General features: G+C 54.1%; 1 protein-coding gene across 2 annotated transcripts; it reads left to right on the forward strand.

Moving 5' to 3' along the window:
- Positions 1–370: 370 nt before the first annotated feature.
- On the forward strand, positions 371–18,126 carry LOC124463734 (E3 ubiquitin-protein ligase SMURF2). Of its 2 annotated transcripts, none has more exons than XM_047015513.1 (12): positions 371–862; positions 2,020–2,178; positions 2,669–2,725; positions 9,039–9,264; positions 11,300–11,403; positions 11,673–11,787; positions 12,181–12,359; positions 13,105–13,242; positions 13,454–13,574; positions 13,802–14,003; positions 14,767–14,842; positions 15,212–18,126. In XM_047015513.1, exons 1-12 carry the CDS (start codon positions 747–749, stop codon positions 15,309–15,311), a joined length of 1,593 nt encoding a protein of 530 aa, XP_046871469.1. In that variant the 5' UTR covers positions 371–746; the 3' UTR covers positions 15,312–18,126. The 2 variants fall into 2 exon arrangements, with proteins under 2 accessions (XP_046871469.1, XP_046871470.1); XM_047015514.1 differs by having other exon boundaries at positions 2,672–2,725.
- Positions 18,127–18,941: the final 815 nt, after the last annotated feature.

The raw sequence follows: 18,941 nt of genomic DNA on the forward strand, positions 1-18,941 counted from the left end.
CCTGTACGTATTTGAGTCGGGCAGATGAGCGCTCCTCTCCTGTCAGATGCCCGCGTTCCAAAACATTCTAGTCGACTGGTAGCGCACTGGTAGCGGCAGTGACGTTACCCCCAGTAGTGGGTCCGCTCGAGAGCCTTGGGCCCGGTCTCGCACGTCCAACGAGACGGCAGAGGAAGCGAGCAGAGAAAAGGGAGGTGGTAAGAATGGCTGGCCTGGCGCCGCGTCCACCCTCCAGAAATGCCCACAGAGTCGGACGAGGTGAGTCACTCCCGAGTCACGGAAGGCGAGGCTTTGACTCTCTTTTTCCCCTCGCTCGCCTCTCTCGCTCGCTCGCTCTCTCTCTCCTCTCTCTGTCTCTCTCTCTCCTTTCTCTCTCCCCCTCTACCTTTTTTTCTCTCTCTTTCTCTCTCTGTCTCCCTCCCTCTCTCTGTCTCTCTCTCTCCCCCGATGCTAGCTGGGGTGTGCCTCTCAGGCATAAGGACAGCGGGGGCTGGATGGGAGGGGTGGGGTGGGGGTGGAGAACAGGGTGGGAAATGTGAAACGTGTTGAGTGGAGCCAGTAGTAGGAAGCGGGGGGTCAGCGGTGATGAATGAGCGGGCTACACACACACACGTTCACTCTTTCAGAGCTGTCGCAGTCGCCGGCCAACGTACACACCCTAATTCACTTCCCTCTGTTTTAACTGACGCCGTCCAGACACGCGTGCACGGCTCGCACGCACGCGCACAGTCGGTGTCGTCCGACTCATGGCTCCCTGTGTCTCTTTGTGTTTTCCAGAGCAGAGAACCACACAGCAGGGCCAGGTCTACTTCCTCCACACCCAGACCGGGGTCAGCACCTGGCACGACCCCCGGGTGCCCAGGTACGCAGCCCCCCCCCCCCCCCCCAAAAAAAAACCTCTCAGCCCCCCCCCTCCTCTCTCTCTCTCTCTCTGTCTTTCTGTCTCTCTGTCTCTCTCACATTCACCCTCGCTCTCACACCAGGACGCTCTCACGCTTCCACTGCCCCTTCCCCCTCATCGCCCATTGAAGGGCGTCCCGGCATCTGGGTCAGCCTAGGTGTCGAGCTCCGCTCTACCCTCCACAGGCTGCTCTGGCTTACCTCCCACAACCACTCCCATTATGCCACAGGCTCTCCATAGCAGAGCTGCACGAGAGAGACAGACAGAGACAGAGAGACAGAGAGACAGAGAGACAGAGAGACAGAGAGAGACAGAGAGAGACAGAGAGAGAGAGAGAGAGAGAGAGAGAGAGAGAGAGAGAGAGAGAGTCCTATCCCATGACGGCCCTCTGCTTAGCTGTTGAGCAGGTGAAGCCCCCCCCCCCCCCCCCCCCCCTTCTGTTAACTCCATCCTGTGGGCTCTCTCAGCCAGGAAGTCTCCCAGTGACTCAGGACGTCGTGATTGGCCGCAGCGCAGCACGCGGCGCCTCCGGGAGCCGTGCTACCCCAATCGTTTGTTGTAAAACAAACGATTTTGGTTCACGTTTTTCTCGGGGGGGGTCTGCTGATGGATGAGTGTATTCCTTCACTGACCTAGAAAACTCCACCAGTTGACTCAAACGTGAAGCCCGACCGTAGCAACAAGCTGCACTGCAGCCACCCCAGATTTACAGACTGAAGTTGGGCCAACATATTCATTTGCTCCATTGCATACTCTGCAATTATTCCAACTTTTATTTAGAACTATGTTCCAGTCCCCTAAAGGACATGAGGTAATGTGATACCCTAGTAGTTTTGACGGGTTTCCACCAACAAGTTGTACTGCACACACCCAAGCTGTCTTGGGAACAGGTGCTTAGGATATAAAAAGTATAGACAACGAGTTAAAAATATTAAAAAGTTGTGATTTATTTTTTTGTTGGGTGGGGGGTGTGATACATTAGTATGTGAGTGAATTTCACACATGCACGTGTTTTAAATAAGCCTTAAACGCCAGTAAGAGCAAATATCTTGGTATGAGTGAGCCGAGGTGCATTATGGGTAAGTGTAACGGGTTTCCATGACATCTTGTCCGCCCAGGGACCTGAGCAACGTCAACTGTGAGGAGCTGGGCCCGCTGCCGCCCGGCTGGGAGATCCGCAACACGGCCACGGGCCGGGTCTACTTTGTGGACCACAACAACCGAACCACGCAGTTCACCGACCCGCGGCTCTCCGCCAACCTCCACCTGGTGCTCAAGTGAGTACATTCCCGTTGTCGATTCGACGGTGTATTTCTCCAGGTGGGTTATGAAAGCCCTCGCTTTTACCACATCATATAACATTGCTGAATATGTTCCCGCTGTTTGATGAGCATATATTGTTTGTTTTTTGGCCCGGTTTCCCCTCTCACCATAACTTTTATTTTGTTTTTGTATTCTCCACCTTTTCTCTTATTTTTTTTGTCTGTTTTCTTCTTCACTCTCACCTCTGTCCTTTTGTGCTCTCTCTGTCTCTGTCTTTCTCTCTCTGTCTCTGTCTGTCTTTCTCTCTCTCTCTCTCTCTCTCTCTCTGTCTCTCTCTCTCTCTCTGTCTGTCTTTCTCTCTGTCTTTCTCTCTCTCTGTCTCTCTCTATGTCTCTCTCTATGTCTCTCTCTCTGTCTCTCTCTCTGTCTCTCTCTTTCTGTCTCTCTCTCTGTCTCTGTCTCTCTCTCTCTCTCTCTGTCTCTCTCCTTCTCTCTTCCCTCCAGCAGCCCCAGTCCTAACGGTTCCCGCGTGGCTATGGAGAGCCAGAACACTAACCTCAGGTAACCCTCTCTCACACGCACGCACACAAACACATACGTGCACACGCAAACTCTGCACAACATCAGAATCAGTTGATGGACAGTGACGAAGCCCATGCACTGCAACATCAGCAGCATTATGACGCTGCACACGCGGGCACAAGCACACACCGTCGCAGCAGCCTAAAGTGCCCTAGAGAGAAAACGCTGACACTGATTTGCATCAGGGAACGCCTGTCAGTACGCGTGGGCGCCGTCCTCCAGTATTCAACTTTCACGCGCGTCATTCCAGTCCAGCGCGCGCGCACACGCGCTAACTCGTATCTGATCGTGCTCACACATACTCTGTCGGCACACTGCCTCAGCTGAACCTCAGGTAATGGCATGCTGTGAGAGTGGCCTGTGTGTTAGGTCTGGCCGAGCGCGGCCCCTCTGAGGAACGGCTAATGGGTATCAGATGCTAGCTAGCCTAGCATTAGCCAGGCTAGCTTGCAGAAGAATGCAGCCTATTCAGACGCCGTTAACCTAGCTCTCCCCAGCCTAGCGTGCTAGCGTGCTAGCCGGTGAATGTGCGCTCTGGTATGTGTCGCCCCCCCCCCCCTCCCCTTCCCTCATGCAGCTGTTCAAACCCCAGCCCCATCTCTCCTCCCCACTGGAACAGTCCAGTTACCACGGTATTACCCACGCTGCTTTGCACATGAAAGGCATGAAACACATGAAAGGTGGACGAGGAGCAGGTGAAGTGATGTTTTTCTGGTGAACCCAGGCGAGGAAGGACTCCTGGCCGACAGAACCCGAGACGTCAAGACAGAGCTCAGGTTTCTCGACTAGAAGAATGTGAAATTTCTCCCCCCCCCCCCACCCCCCCCCCCCCCCCACCTCCTCTCACTCTCTTTTCAATAAAGATTCTTGTTGAAAAGCTCTTGCAATAACAGCGGCTGGCACGATAGGCGTGTTTGTGAAATCAACATCTGGTCATCTGGACAAATAGCATCCATGTGTGTGTTAGGGTGTGTGTGTGCGCGTGTGATGCGATGTGTGTGTTCATGGCCTCTGGTCATGTTCCTCAGCTGAACATTGTTGCTGGGTGAGTTAGCATCGTTAGCGGATAGTCGTCTACAATAACCCAAGTCCTAAGAAAGCCGCTCGTGGGCTATAAATCGCCTCTCCTAAAGTGATAGGAGAATTAAAACAACATGGTTTGTTGGATATACAACATCCCTGTCTCCACTAGTCAGTGCAAAACCTTGTCGTGTTGCAGATTTTTATTATGATATATTATAGGTGTTCGTCTAACTACACTTGACACCGGTTCAAATAAACCACCTGTATATAGTACACAGGCATGCTGAAGCTAATCAAACATGGCCGCCTGCCCGGAACCCATAGGGATCCAGCCCCGAAGCCAGTCCATAATAACACGCTTCATTTGAACAGGACTGCAGCATTCCCATCTTCTTAGTGCAACAGCTTCGACGAAAAACACAATTTCTTGTGGGTCTCGATGTTCTGGCAGACGCACAGTCGGTTTTATAGAAGTGCGTTACAGGCAGTCAGGCTGAACACGGGACATATTGTTTGATTGTTTACGTGTTCTTGGCCGGAACCATAAACAATCGTCATTGACTGACAATGAGTAAACAGGCAGATGAAGGCCAGATGGGCCGAATGAACGAACCTGATGGAGACACTCTCGTTCACGATGACACGTTGTGGCCCCTCTGACCTCACATAGAGGAAGACGTCCAAGGTGTGTGTGTGTGAGTGCGTACACACACACACACGAGCGCCCGTGAGCACTCCTAAAACGTTTCGCGTGCATCAGAAAGGCATGTCGGTTCTGACGGACCCCCCCGTCACGGGGTCGAATCCCTATCTGCGAGGGCGAGAGCCTGGCCCAGCCCCGGGGGCTCCCCCGGCTCCAGTAACAGCCCCGGGGCCAGTTCCTCCGGCCCGGCCCAGACCCGAGACCCGGGCTGGAAAACCCATCAGCCTCCCCCTGCTGGCCTTGGCCTCAGCACATCTGTCTTTTATCAGGCCCCAGGATTTCAGAATATTTCACCCGACACCCCGGGCTCACAACACAACGCCTGATAAATGGGTTTCGCCGCTCCTTGCCCCCCCGACCAGGGCCCGTTTAGGTTTGTGTGGAGAGAGGGAGAAAGGGAGAGAGGGAGGGAGAGGGAGAGAGGACATGCTGATGGTGATTACATCTGTATTAGCCACGGTTTGGGGGGTCACGTCTAGGAGCATGTTGTGTCGCCCGACTGTTAGGTCACCGTGTCTGAACCGCACGGGGGTTTGAAGAGATCGATTAGAGCCCCTACGGATCCTATTGAAGGCAAAGGCAGAGGGATGGATCGCTTGTAGACAGGCCCCTTTCTTTTATAGGTTTATAAGTACCAGCTTCACACCGGCGGACGTGGAAAGAGTCTTAGGAGGAAAGAATGCGAACCAGACTGACGGAGAAGGAAAGGGAGATTTAGGGAAGGTGGGGAGGAGGAGAGGAATGCGAGATTTACGTCCCAGAGTCGGGTCTGCGGCTCTGCGTCGAGGTGTCTCTCCCCTGCTCCCTCGTCTCCATCCTGGACTCTCTCTCGTCTTTCCCCCCTCCTCCTCCTCTTTATTCTCTCCCCCGTGGCGTTGTGTTGCCCTGTTTGCTGGGAGGGGCGGGGTCTCTCTCTCTCTCTGGTGTTTCTCTCTGTCTCCCCACCTCACTGAGTCTAGTCGCCAGGAAATGAAGAAATTGAGGGAAGCCGTAAGGGCGGTAGATGGACTAGAAAAAGAACGAGAGCGGGAGAAGAGAGCGAAAGGGTGCGCGTGTGTGTGTTTTGGGGTGGGGGTGGGGTGGGGTCGTGTGAGATAAAGATGGGGGTGCGAGAGGTGAGGCGAATAAGCAAAGAAAGACTTGCCCGAGAGCAGGAGGGGGGGACAGAGGGAAGGCATGGAACACTACCACATACCTCTGCAGCCCAGACGGTTGGTGGTGGTCTGGGTGTGGGAGGAGAAGGAGAAGCAAATGCTGAGGGGAAAGACATCGAGGGGAGAGAGAAAGCGAAGGAGGCGGGGGGGGGGGGGGGCGGGCGGGTGAGAGAGGAGAGGAGGGGGCGCAGATTCCATCACCACCACCACCACATCTACCTGTTGTCTCGTCGACTCAGCAAGGCCGGGGTTTATATTTGCGTAGCGGCAGCGGTCCCAGACAGAGACGAGGACCTTGAGCTGTCAAGAGGGTCAGACGGCACCGTCCACAACCCTGCGGTTCACCCTTCACCACCACGCTGGCAGCTCCGGGCCTCCCTCCTCTCCCTCCCTCCTTCCATCCCTTCCTCCCCCTCAATGTGACAAACGTACGATTCCGCTGCACTACACACCACTGTTTGTTCAAGGTTTTTTTTTTTTGGGGGGGGGGGGGGGGGGGGGGCGAGGTTTATATGGGTGGGACATGGGTGTTTTTCCGTAGCGTCGCGTCACTGTTTGGCTGGCTATTTCAAGTCAACCGTGGCAACGAACAGAAAGACAAATACGTACGTGATGCATGTATCGCCCACCAGGGAGTCTTTCGTCGGGATGGAAGTGAACCAATGATTCTAAACAGATTAGGAGCGATAAATAACCTTTGACAGTCTTGTCTGCGCATGTTCGTAGTCAGGGTTATGGTTGGCCTGCCCTGTCGTTGATCAGTGCCATCCCATCCACGTTCGAGGGCTCAGCGTCCAGTCTCTGGAGCGTCAACATCTGTCCGTGTGGTCGTGCAGAAGGCGTTACATTGTCAGGGTCTGTGTGTGAGGGTGCTTTGTGAGAGGCTGTGGGAGACAGTGCAGCAGGCCACAGCCTAGTGAAAGCTGCCTTTGTTGTGTGTGTGTGTTTGTGTGTGCATGGATGGAGAGCCTGGCTCTGGCCATCTCCTCCTTCCCCACCCATGGTTTGTGTCTCTCCACAGGATCGTCTCTGCTCCTTTTTCTGGGCGGTGGCGGCGGGGGTCTGATTGACAGGTGGTGGTGGTGTTTGAGCACACTGCAGAAATCACACACACGCTACTGTAGGTTCCATACACCTGCTTCCGCACACAAGCTTGGAAAACACCCGCACCGAATCAGCAGCCCCCCCCCCCCCCCCCCCCCCCTCCCTGCTGTTCGCACTAAGTGCTAAAGGCCAGGGCGCGAGGAGGGGACTCCCTAACCCGGCTGCCCATAAAGGGGCTTTTGATTCCCGGCTGCCGGGGAGACCCAGTGTGGCCTCCGTCCCACCAACCACCCCGGTCGCTCCCAGCTCTGTGAGAAGCCCCCCCGTCAGCCCCCGCCGCCATGGGGGTCTCAGCCCCCATCGCCTCCCCATGAGCTTCAGAGGAGCTCGTCCTGGCCAAGTTTTGCTGTGTGTCCCCCTGTCTTTCGTGATTTATTCGACATCTTTTGCAATTTTTTTTCTCTTTTCATATTTAGAATACTCATCCTGAAATCCTGCGCTCCCATATTGAATATGAACGTTCGTCTTTCTCCCCGACGGTCGTATTTCATCAAAAGCCGTCACAAAAAGGAACCCTTAGCTCGCGTCTGTCTGTCTGTCTGTATCTGTCTGTCTGTGTCTGTCTGTCTGTGTCTGTCTGTCTGTCTGTGTCTGTCTGTGTCTGTCTGTGTCTGTCTGTGTCTGTCTGTGTCTGTCTGTCTGTCTCCTCGCCAGAGCACTGCTTTTGGGACACGCCACGCTTGGATTTCTATATTTACAAGTGAAATATGCCGAGGTCGTCCCATTTAGAAACCAGAGACGGCGAAAAATGTCGAAACTTATTTTTAATTACACCGTGCCCCGACGAAGAACGAAAAAAAAGAAAAAAAAAGCCTCCGCTCAAATCCTGCTTTATTATATGGTTCAAGGGCTTCCCAGCCAAGAGAAAATCATTCCATTTTGTTTAAGGGCCCCCCCTCCTTTTCTCCGTTTTCCCCCCTCTTTCCTAAAGTGGTTTTGGGCCCTGTACGGCTGCAGTCTTAGCCTCTCTTTGACATGGCAGGGGCCTCAACGCCTGCCAATAAAATAAATACCAGCTGACTTGATTATACAGGGATCTGCCGTCGAAACACTGGGCCCGTTTAGCTTGGAAACCCAAATATAACACGCTTTCTTCACCCCCCGAAAGAGGGCGAAGAAGTGTGTGCGGTGGGGTGTGTGTGTGCGCGCGCTCGTGCGTCTTCAGGCGCGTGCGTGTGGGTGCAAGCCCAAGCTTGTGTGTGTGTGTGTGTGTGTGTGTTTGCCACCGACTCAAACTCAGAGACTCTGTGTTCCACAGTGACCCTGTGTCTAACAGGACACTGGCCTCCGCTTCCTAGGGGGCTTCGCTGTTGTGTGGCCATCCCGGGGGGGGGGGGGGGGGGGGGGGGGGGGGGTACAGGCAGTCGCTCGTACCAACAGCCCCTCGCCTCGAGCAGAGATGATGAACGATGTTTGTACGGTGCCCACCCAGGCGCGCCGCGCTGTGGGCGCACGCCTGACTGGCAAGAGGCGGGACAGCGTTGCCGGCGGCGGCGATGTCCACGCCAGCTGAGGTCGGTCGGTTGTTTGGCCATGTGGCGGGCGGGTGGGGCCAGGTTGGTCACGGCGCGCAAGGCACGTGCGCGTCTGTGTCGTGCCAGGATAGACAGAGGGAGGAAGGAGGAAAGAGGGAGTGCGAGAGAGGGAGGCAGGGCGAGGGGACGGACGGCTCCGAGGAGGGAGGGGCTGTGGCGAGGGGGGGGGGGGGGGGGGTCGGGGGCGTCGGGAGGGGGGGGGGGGGGGCGTCGGGACGGGACGAGACGGCAGCCCCTCGTTCACGCCAGGGAGGTGGGAGCCCCAGGCGCCGGCCACACTCCTCACACCTCCTCTCCTTTCACTCCCGCTCTCTCAGCCTGTCCCCCCCCCCCCCCCCCCCCTCTAGCCCAGTGGTAATACCACCTTGACGCCCAGTCAAAGTCCCGGGCTATCCAGGGTCTGGTTCACATTGACTCTGGGCCTGGGGCCTGTTTGTTTAGAGAGGAGGAGGAGGAGAGCGAGGAGAAGAGGGGATTTTTTCGAGAGCGCTCCAGGACCCCGTGGTTAAAGGCTATTTGAGCAGAGGGTCCCTCCCCCGCACACTTTCGTGTGAAGATCCCGCGAACCCCTCACGTCTCCCTCCCTCGGCACCCCTCTCTCTTACGTCTTCCCCGGTTGTCGTTCGCCCCAAGCGTTCGCCTCGCCGATTCCTCCCGCTGCCCGGCCCACGCTTGGCCCAAAACCACCGAACCCGCGCGGGCGAAACGCATAAGACGACGCTCCCAAATCGGTTAACCTCCTCTCTCCCCCTTCCTCTCTCCTCCTCCCCCAGCCGCCCGCCCCAGCTGAAGGAGCAGCAGCAGGCCCAGGCGCCCCCGCCGCCCCCCCCGCAGGCCCTGTCCCCGGCCCAGCTCCCGGAGGAGGCCGAGTGTCTGACGGTGCCCAAGTACAAGAGGGACCTGGTGCAGAAGCTGAAGATCCTGCGCCAGGAGCTGTCGCAGCAGCAGCCGCAGGCGGGCCACTGCCGCATCGAGGTCTGCCGGGAGGAGATCTTTGAGGTAACGGGGTTGGGGGGGGGGGGGGGGGGGGGGGGGTCTGCTTCGGCACTGGCCTTTGCCCTGCGTGTGGTTTACCTTCTGGGAATGCGGCGTAAGGCCGAAGGGACACAGCTCTCTCGAGGAATCGACGCGCCCGCAGTCCACTTTGACGCGCGCATTCGGGGGGGGGGGGGGGGGGATTGTTGGGGAAACCACGGCGCGAGTTGAAATAACGTGTCGAAAGAGCGTCGGAGGGGGAAGCTTTCGAAACGTGTGACTTCCGGGCACGCGCACATACACTCACATGTGCGCACACACACACACACTATCAGAAGCACACGTGCGACATGGAAACCGTGCACACTCTCAAACATTGCCGACTGAAAACCCCAAAACGTGCTGCAGAGAAGATGAAGCCACGCAGCCCAAACCCTCACCGCCCATATATTCTGGTTACTGGCATCTTCTCACTGCTTAACAGCCCTGCCCCAACGCCAGCCCCAGGCAGGCAGCAGCACTCCACTACCCAGAACCGCTTTACAGGTTCGCAGTAAAAACAGGCCCGAAAAAGGACCCTCAAAACACCACATACTCCCCTCTCTTTTTTTTCCCCCCTCTCTCTCTCTCTGTCTCTCTCTCCCTCTCTCTCTCTTCTAGTCTCTCCCTTGCAATCATCTGTTCTTCCAAAGCAAGGCATTCTTTCTGCATGATTTCAGCAGTTAAAACGAGGGGGAGAGGGAGGAGGGGAGGGAGAGAGAGAGGGAGGGTGGGAGAGGGAGGGGTGGGAGCAGGAGAGCCAGGGAGCAGCAGTGGCAGGTTTCACAGGGGCCAGACAGAACTTCATAACTGGAGCGCTACAAAGTTGAGCAACGAGCAAAATATGACTTCATCCTCCTCGCGATGTCACAGCTGTGGAGTGGAAGGGGGGGGGAGGGGGGTGGGGGGGGTGGTCTGCGGACGGGCGCAAATTCTGGGTTTCTGTGGGTGGGTGGGGGGGGGGGGGGGGGGTTTAACTCGGGGACTAGTGGCATTGCTTGCCGCCCGACCTTATGGCCCAACTTAACGTTGACGAGCCCGAACATCCAGCGAAGAACCATCGTCTTCTCTCTCTCTCTCTCCCTCATCCATCTTTGCCCTCTCTTTTTGCTTCCTCTCTGCGCCTCTGCTCCCTCCTTCTTGTTCCTCCTCCTTTCTCCTTTTATCTCTCCTTCCCTATCTCCTCTCCTCTTCTCCCTCCTTCCTCTCCTCTCCTCTCTCCTTCCTCTCCTCTCCCCTCTCCTTCCCTTTCTCCTCTCCTCTCTCCTTCCTCTCCTCTCCCCTCTCCTTCCCTTTCTCCTCTCCTCTCTCCTTCCTATTTTCTCCTCTCCTCTATTCTCTCCTTCCTCTCTTTTCCTCTCTCCTCTCCTTCCCTCTCCTCTCCCTGTTGCTACACCTCTGTAGCAGTGGCAGGCAGATTGTTTGTAATGGCAGGACTCCTGAGTCTCTGGGCCCTGATAGAGGAAAGAGAGGGACAGAGAGAGAGAGAGAAGGGCCTTACGTAATGTGGTGGAAGGGAAACACACACGTACACACACACAGGAACACAAACGCACCAAGTCCCACAGCGTCGCTCTGGGAACACGCTGGCGGGAGTCTGCTGGGGGTACAAGGACTGCTGCTCACCCATGAGCCTGAGCATCCAGAACCTTCTTCTTAAAGCGCCGGCATCTTTTTCCAGTCCCCAGCGAGGAGCGCGTCCTTGGACGCACGCAGATGGGGGGTTTCCATCCCCCCTCCCCCCAGAGCGCTCCTTTTTTCCGCGTTGCCGCTCGTAGAAAAATCTGAAATGTTCAAAACGGCGCCTAGCTATTCGACAGCCAGACACTTGAAAACGCCTGTTTAACGCTGAGGTTCACTTACAAGCTTCGGCTAGTCAAGCATATACAAGTATGTTGTTTGAGCTGCTCGCTAGCTAGTCACGAGCGGATGGAGAGCTGCGCGGCGTTTGACAGCTCTAGAGAAGCGCTACGTGGGACACGCAGCCTAACACGGCGAGGCGTGTGGTGTCGTGTTGCAGGAGTCGTACCGGCAGGTGATGAAGATGCGCCCCAAGGACCTGTGGAAGAGACTGATGGTCAAGTTCCGAGGGGAGGAGGGGCTGGACTATGGAGGCGTGGCCAGGTAAGCCAATCAGACGGCAGCGCCGGGAGCTTCACTGGGCTTCTGAGGTGATGACAGTGATGACCCCTCGCCATAGGTCAAATTAAAAAAAAAAAATTAACGTTATATACGATGTTTATGGTGATGTCGCAATCTTTCACGGAAGTAAAATACAGATAAATATTGAGACAGCGATTAAGTTGATATTGGTGAGTGGGACACGGCAAACATTTTGAAATTAGATATTAATGTGTGTTGTTTTTCAAATGTGTGTGTGTGTGTGTTACCAGGGAGTGGTTGTACCTGCTGTCCCACGAGATGCTGAACCCGTACTACGGCCTGTTCCAGTACTCCAGAGACGACATCTACACCCTGCAGATCAACCCTGACTCTGCTGTCAACCCAGTGAGAGAGGGAGGGATGGGAGAGGGGGGGGGATGACGGGGAGAGATGGAAGAGGGATGAGGGGGAGGGGGAGGGATGAGGGGGATGGGATGGGGGAGAGAGGGATGAGGGGGAGGGGGAGCGAAGAGAGACGGGGGGATGAGGGAGGGTGGGAAACGGAGGGAGATTTACGGGGTTTAGAGCGGCGTCCAAGATTGAACAGAGGATCAGCATGGCTATTTCACACACACACACACATGGGTTAGATATATAGTCTTCAAACAGGACGATCAATCTGAAAATAGCAGTCTCTAGGGAGATCCCCTCTCATCTCCTCTTCCCTCCTCTCCTCTCTCCTCCTTTCCTTTTCTCTCCTCCTTTCCTGTTCTCTCCCCTCCTCCCCTCCTCCTCCAGGAGCACCTGTCCTACTTCCACTTTGTGGGGAGGATCATGGGCATGGCGGTGTTCCACGGTCACTACATCGACGGGGGCTTCACCCTGCCCTTCTACAAGCAGCTGCTGGGCAAGCCCATCACCCTGGACGACATGGAGTCTGTGGACCCCGACCTGCACAACAGCCTGGTCTGGATCCTGTAAGGAGACACACACTCACACACACACACACACTCTCACTCACGCACACACTCACTCACACACACACACTCTCACTCACACACACACACACACACTCTCACTCACACACACACACACACACTCTCACTCACACACACACACACACTCACTCACACACTCTGTCACACACACACACACACACACACAGTCACACACACACACACTCGCACACACTTACATACACACACTCGCACACACTTACACACACACACACACACACTCCCAGTAAATAGATTAGCACATCAATGTCAGCTAGCAGGTATCACACACACACATAAATACTTGGAGGCAAAATATAACGACAGCAGAAAAACACACCTGACTCACACACACACACCCCTTGGTGGAAAGTCAGTGGTCCTGAATGAGCCCCTCCTGTGAAGTCCCAGCTGGACCCTGGGGAGCTGCTTCTAGCGCCCTCTGTTGACCAGACACGTCTCTCTCTCACTCTCTCTCTCTTTCTGTCGCTCTCTCCTCTGTGTCCTTTTTGCCTCTCTCTCTCTTCTCTCTCTTTCTGTCGCTCTCTCCTCTGTATCCTCTTTGCCTCTCTCTCACTCTGACTCTTCTGTCTCTCTCTCTCTCTCCCTCTCTCTCTGACTCTTCTGTCTCTCTCTCCACCGTCTTTCTTGTCTCTCTCCTATTCCTCTATCTCTTTCTGTCTCTCACTTCTCCTTTTTGGTGTCCTCTCTGTCTGTCTCCCCGCAGGGACAATGACATCACGGGTGTTCTGGACCACACCTTCTGTGTGGAGCACAACGCCTACGGGGAGATCATCCAGCACGAGCTCAAACCCAACGGCAAGAGTGTCCCCGTCACCGAGGACACCAAGAAGGAGTATGTCAGGTACGGGAGCAACACACACACACACACACACACACACACGAGCACACCAACAACCTCCCTCTCACAGACACTGTGGTCTTTGTCCCTCCAAACCAAGTCTCACCAAGTCACCTTGGTCCTCCCCTCTTTGACCCTTCCTCCTCCCCTCCCTCGCCCTCCCACCTCTCCCTTCCCCCCCCCCCGTGCCCTCGCTCTCCCCTCCTCCCTCCAGGCTGTATGTGAACTGGAGGTTCCTCCATGGCATCGAGGCTCAGTTCCTGGCCCTGCAGAAGGGCTTCAACGAGGTCATCCCCCAGCACCTGCTCAAGGCCTTCGACGAGAAGGAGCTGGAGGTAGGCAGTCGATGCACCTCTCCATCGCTCTCTCTCTCTCTCTCGCTCTCTCTTGCTCTCTCTTGCTCTCTCTTGCTCTCTCTCTCTTGCTCGCTCTCTCTCTCTCTCTCTCTCTATCTGTCTCTGCCTGCTCCTTCCTTTCTCTCCGTCCCCCCCGTCTCCAGCCCTCAGTGATGAATCCCCTCCTCGCCCCCCCCCCCCCCCCCCCCTCCTCCCCCCCCTCCCAGTTGATTGTGTGCGGCCTGGGCAAGATCGACATCGGCGACTGGAAGTCCAACACGCGGCTGAAGCACTGCACGCCCGACAGCAACATCGTCAAGTGGTTCTGGAAGGCGGTGGAGTCGTACGACGAGGAGCGCCGCGCCCGCCTGCTGCAGTTTGTCACCGGCTCCTCCAGGGTCCCGCTGCAAGGCTTCAAGGCTCTGCAGGGTACACACTCCAGGGGGCGCGCGGGGGGGGGGGGGGGGGGGTGTCATGGATGGTGGCCGTGGTGATGGGGGGGGGGGGGGGGTTAAGGTGCGCGTTTGTGTTGATTGGCGGGTGGGGTGCGTGTGGGGGGGCCGGAGGGTGTGTGTAGTGCGAGGTGTTGTTCCGAGGGCTTTGGGGGCAGAGCATGCATTTTAGCCTGTTTACTTGTTCGCAACGTCAGCATCATTTGATTGTGTAATTCTGAGCGCGCGTTTGTGTTTGTGTGTGTGTGTTCGTCCTGCCTTAAGTGACCCTGTGTGTCTGACAGCCGTGGTCGGCCTCAGTGGGTTTGGTTAAATCCAGCCAGACAGGAAACCCTGAGGGAAGAGTGTAGCTGTGTGTGTGTCTGTCTGTCTGTGTGTGTGTCTGTGTTTGTGTGTGTGTCTGTCTGTCTGTGTATGTCTCTGTGTGTGTGTGTGTGTGTCTGTCTTTATGTCTGAGGCGTGTGTATTTGTGTGTTGATGTGCTCACTTGTGCATGTCCATCTGACGGTGTGTGTGTGTCTGGCCCCTGGTGCTTTCCTAAATATACAGCCAGTGTTGTACTAAGACAACACCCATGTTTGTGGAGGTTCCAAAGGGTTAGGGTTCAGCAGGTTCAACCAGGAGCAGGTCTGTCTGTCTGTCTGGATTGGCTAACAGTTTCAAGACTTTTGCTGACTCTGTTTCTCTCTCTCTCTCCCTCTGTATGTACACACGTGTGTGTGTGTGTGTGTGGACCCCAGGTGCTGCAGGACCCAGGCTCTTCACCATCCATCAGATCGATGCCAACACCAACAATCTGCCCAAAGCCCACACCTGGTGAGTACAGGCCTGCTTGACTTGCACACAACGTACACGCATTGTACACACACACACACACACACTGTGCACACTGTACACACACACACACACACTGTACACAGGTCTCACACCACAATTCATGAGTCCCACCAAGAAAATGAAAGCTCACCCCAGGACTAGTTTACAAACTGATCGACCTTGCTAATAATTCAACGTTGAACTAGCTACAGTCCACTCCAAATCCTAGATATCCATTAATCTTTTGTCTTCCCATTCTCCCCTTCTCTCCTCTCCCCTCCCCTCGTCTCCCTCCCTCGTCTCCTCCTCTCCCCTCGTCTCCTCCTCCCTCCCTCGTCTCCTCTCTCCTCCTCCCTCCTCCGTCTCCAGCTTTAACCGGATCGACATTCCGCCCTACGAGAACTATGACAAGCTGTACGACAAGCTGCTGACAGCCATCGAGGAGACTTGCGGCTTCGCCGTGGAATGAGGGACGCATCGGGCGGGAGGAGAGTGTGTGTGTGTGTGTGTGTGTGTTTGCGTGCGTGCGTGTGTGGCGTCAGTGTGGCACGGCTGCCGCGGACTCTGCTGTCACCACAAGCCACCATGCCCCCCCCCTCCCCGCGAAGGGACACCGCCACATTCAGCCACGCCCACCAGGCCCGGCGACCACGCCCCCTCCTGCCGGTCTGCAGCTCTCTTCACCTGGAGAAACAGGACGCCGTGTCGAGGGGGAGGGGCCTGTGTCGAGGGGGAGGGGCCTGTGTCGAGGGGGAGGGGCCCACGCTCGTCTCCCTCTCTTCCCATTCTTCCTTTTTTTATATCAAATGTTTTCAGCTGCTACAGACTTGATTTACCTTGAATCCCTGCAAGAACGCCTGCAACTTTTTTCTTTTTTTTTTGGTGATTTTAATTTGTTTTGTTTTTCTTTTGTGTAATAGCTTATTTTAGTGCTAATGGTAAAAGACAAGAACTGTTTTGAGTTGGGTTGACTTGACATTCGTTTTGTTGTCGTGTGTGATAGTCCAAGTCCAGCCTGCAGTGATTATTAGAGTAGCCGGTCTCTGCTTGCTCTGGTCAGAGAGAGAGAACTGAAATGTGAAGGCCCCCCTTTGTGCAAACAAGCTACATCGATCACCAACTAGCCATATCTTGCCCATGGTAGCCACTCTAACCTCAACCATCCCCTTGATCCTTCCCATTTGCACGAATGCATCCACAAACACAGACATATTTACACCTCAAACACACACACACACACACACACGTAGAATGGAAGATGGCTGCTTCTCTCACAGATGTAAAAACTGCTTTGTCATTTCTGTTCCAGCAAGCAGAGACAGTGAAGGTTAGAACTGATGCCTACCATTAGTACATAGCCTTTTAATCTGATCGGTGTCATCGAAAATCCCTCCGATCCAAAAGCTCTTTAGCGGGCTGTTTTGTGGCATTTCAACGTCAAACCGAGTCCAGCTGAAGTGGGGTGGAGGTTGTTGTGAGGGGGAGGCTGACTGATATGAAGGCAAACGACCGCCCGACTCGTCCTCCACAGCATCACTATTGCATCATCCACCTGTGTGTGTGTGCAAGATGGAGTTCCGTTGGAAAAAAACGAAACAACAACAAAAAACATGGGCTGATCATCCGGCCTACCGAAGCGCTCTCCTGTTGCTAGGAAACGTGGTATTCGCTTTGTGCTCGAGCGTTAACTGCGCCGCCGCCGTCGCCTAAAGCCTGTATACCCGGGCTGAATCTCAATAATTTGGCTGTCTCCCCCCCCCACCCCCCCTCCCCCTTCAGGAAGCAGCCACCATTTTGACTCCACCTTTTGTCGAGTGCAGATGAAGCTTGGGGGGGGGCTACTGGAGGAAGTGAGGTCACAGCGTAAAGACTCCCCCCCCCCCCCCCCCAGCGGCTCCCAGGGGCCAGGTGCAGGCGGAGCGCTTCAAAGCAATTTGACAGGAGCATGTCTGCATTTCCTGAGCGACTGACACCCACCTTCAAAGGGGGGGGGGGTGAGGGGGGGAGAACAGTTTCCTTCTCTCCTTCCCTCTTTAGAGCACTTTATTAACTCCACTGGCGAGCGACAGGAAGTGCTTTCTTCACATTTAGAGAGAAAAAAGAGACAAATATACTTTGTTTTATTCCAACCATTAACAGTGGAAATATACAGGAAAAACGAAAAGTATAGATATATATACACCTGTAATTATGAGTATATACATGTACAAATATATACTTATTTTGTATATGGCTTTGTCCCGTCTGTTTTGATGGCGTGCCAGCATGGCGGGTGTCCCAGACCTCTCTGCATTCTCAGGTGACGTCAACGTCCTGTCTTTGACCTTTACGAGGGCCACATGTGAAGGGGGGGGGGAGGGGGAAGTGAACCGACGCAAGCTCCCGTCGAGAGTCCAACCTGTGACCCTCTCCTTGAGGGAGAGCCGAGGGCGTGACCTCCCCACCACCCTGACCCCAGGCTGGGACCATCGCTCTCCCCCCCACCCCATCTTGAGTCTCCACCTCCAGCCCTGCATGAATGGACTTCTAAAGCGTGTATTTATTCGCAATTATTTGTCCCAACAAGCGAAATGTGTGTTGACTTGCGAAAATTCTGGTGAATGTTGTTTTTTTCCTTTTTATAAATATATATATATACACATATATATATATATATATATTATCTGCCTGTCAAATAGCAATCGACTACGACCATGGACTGTTCTTGCTGAAACTTCACACACACGGACCCATCTCTCACTCTCTTTCCAGTGTTTTTTTCTTTTTTTACGGTGAAGCCGTAGCTTCTCCAGAGAGAATATTGAAGTATCTTAAACGGTGCTTTTTGTACAGCACAGACTATTGGTCACAAGTGACTCATGACACAATTTACCTTTTCACCTGACCAGAACACAGAATAAAAATGCATTAAACTAGACTTTTTGGGTTTTGTTTTTGCAAACACGCAGACTTACGATTTGCGAGTTATAATCAGAAACATCCTTCGATTTACCAAATAGTTAATGGACTGATTGACTTTTTTGGTGTAGATATCCAGTATATAAACACACACACGTTGTATGCACACTTTAACATGTCCAGTTCACACACATGGTTTTCTGTCCCGCTTGTGCTATTTGCGTCTTAACATCGTGGACTTTTGTGGAGATAATGGAACTAGAGTGTCTGGATGGAAGAGGGGACTGTGTTGTGTGTCTGGATGGATGAAAGAGGGGACTGCATGGACTGTGTTGTGTGTCTGGATGGAAGAGGGGACTGCATGGACTGTGTTGTGTGTCTGGATGGGAGAGGGGACTGCATGGACTGTGTTGTGTGTCTGGATGGAAGAGGGGACTGCATGGACTGTGTTGTGTGTCTGGATGGAAGAGGGGACTGCATGGACTGTGTTGTGTGTCTGGATGGAAGAGGGGACTGCATGGACTGTGTTGTGTGTCTGGATGGAAGAGGGGACTGCATGGACTGTGTTGTGTGTCTGGATGGAAGAGGGGACTGCATGGACTGTTGTGTGTCTGGATGGAAGAGGGGACTGCATGGACTGTGTTGTGTGTCTGGATGGAAGAGGGGACTGCATGGACTGTGTTGTGTGTCTGGATGGAAGAGGGGACTGCATGGACTGTGTTGTGTGTCTGGATGGAAGAGGGGACTGCATGGACTGTGTTGGAGCCGGTCGCTTTGTAGCATGTTCCACTCGCTGAGCGCTACTTCTACATGTAGCCAACCGATCAGTGCCACTTCAGAGGCTGCGATGTACTCCCTTCTCCGCACGCGTGTGTGTAAATTAACGTTTTCCGTGCGTGTGTAAATGAGTTCTGATTAAATTTGCAAAAAGCTGTCTTAAAAAAATAAATAAAAAATACTTAAACATTTTACAAAAGCAAACAAATATAAAAAACATGTTTTTATTTCCACATTTTTATTTCCAGTCTGTTTTTGTATTTATTATTACAGTGTGTGTGTTTAGTTTTCAGACCATCTGCTCTGTGAGCTTTAACTGACACCTGTAAATAAGAAAAATAAAAAGCGGAATATTAATGAAAAAAAAAATATAAACTCTTGTACCCTCTTGCAGAAAATGAGAGCAATAAACGATGCTGTTAGG

Source organism: Hypomesus transpacificus, unplaced genomic scaffold (assembly GCF_021917145.1).
Source record: "Hypomesus transpacificus isolate Combined female unplaced genomic scaffold, fHypTra1 scaffold_300, whole genome shotgun sequence".
NCBI lineage: Eukaryota > Metazoa > Chordata > Actinopteri > Osmeriformes > Osmeridae > Hypomesus > Hypomesus transpacificus.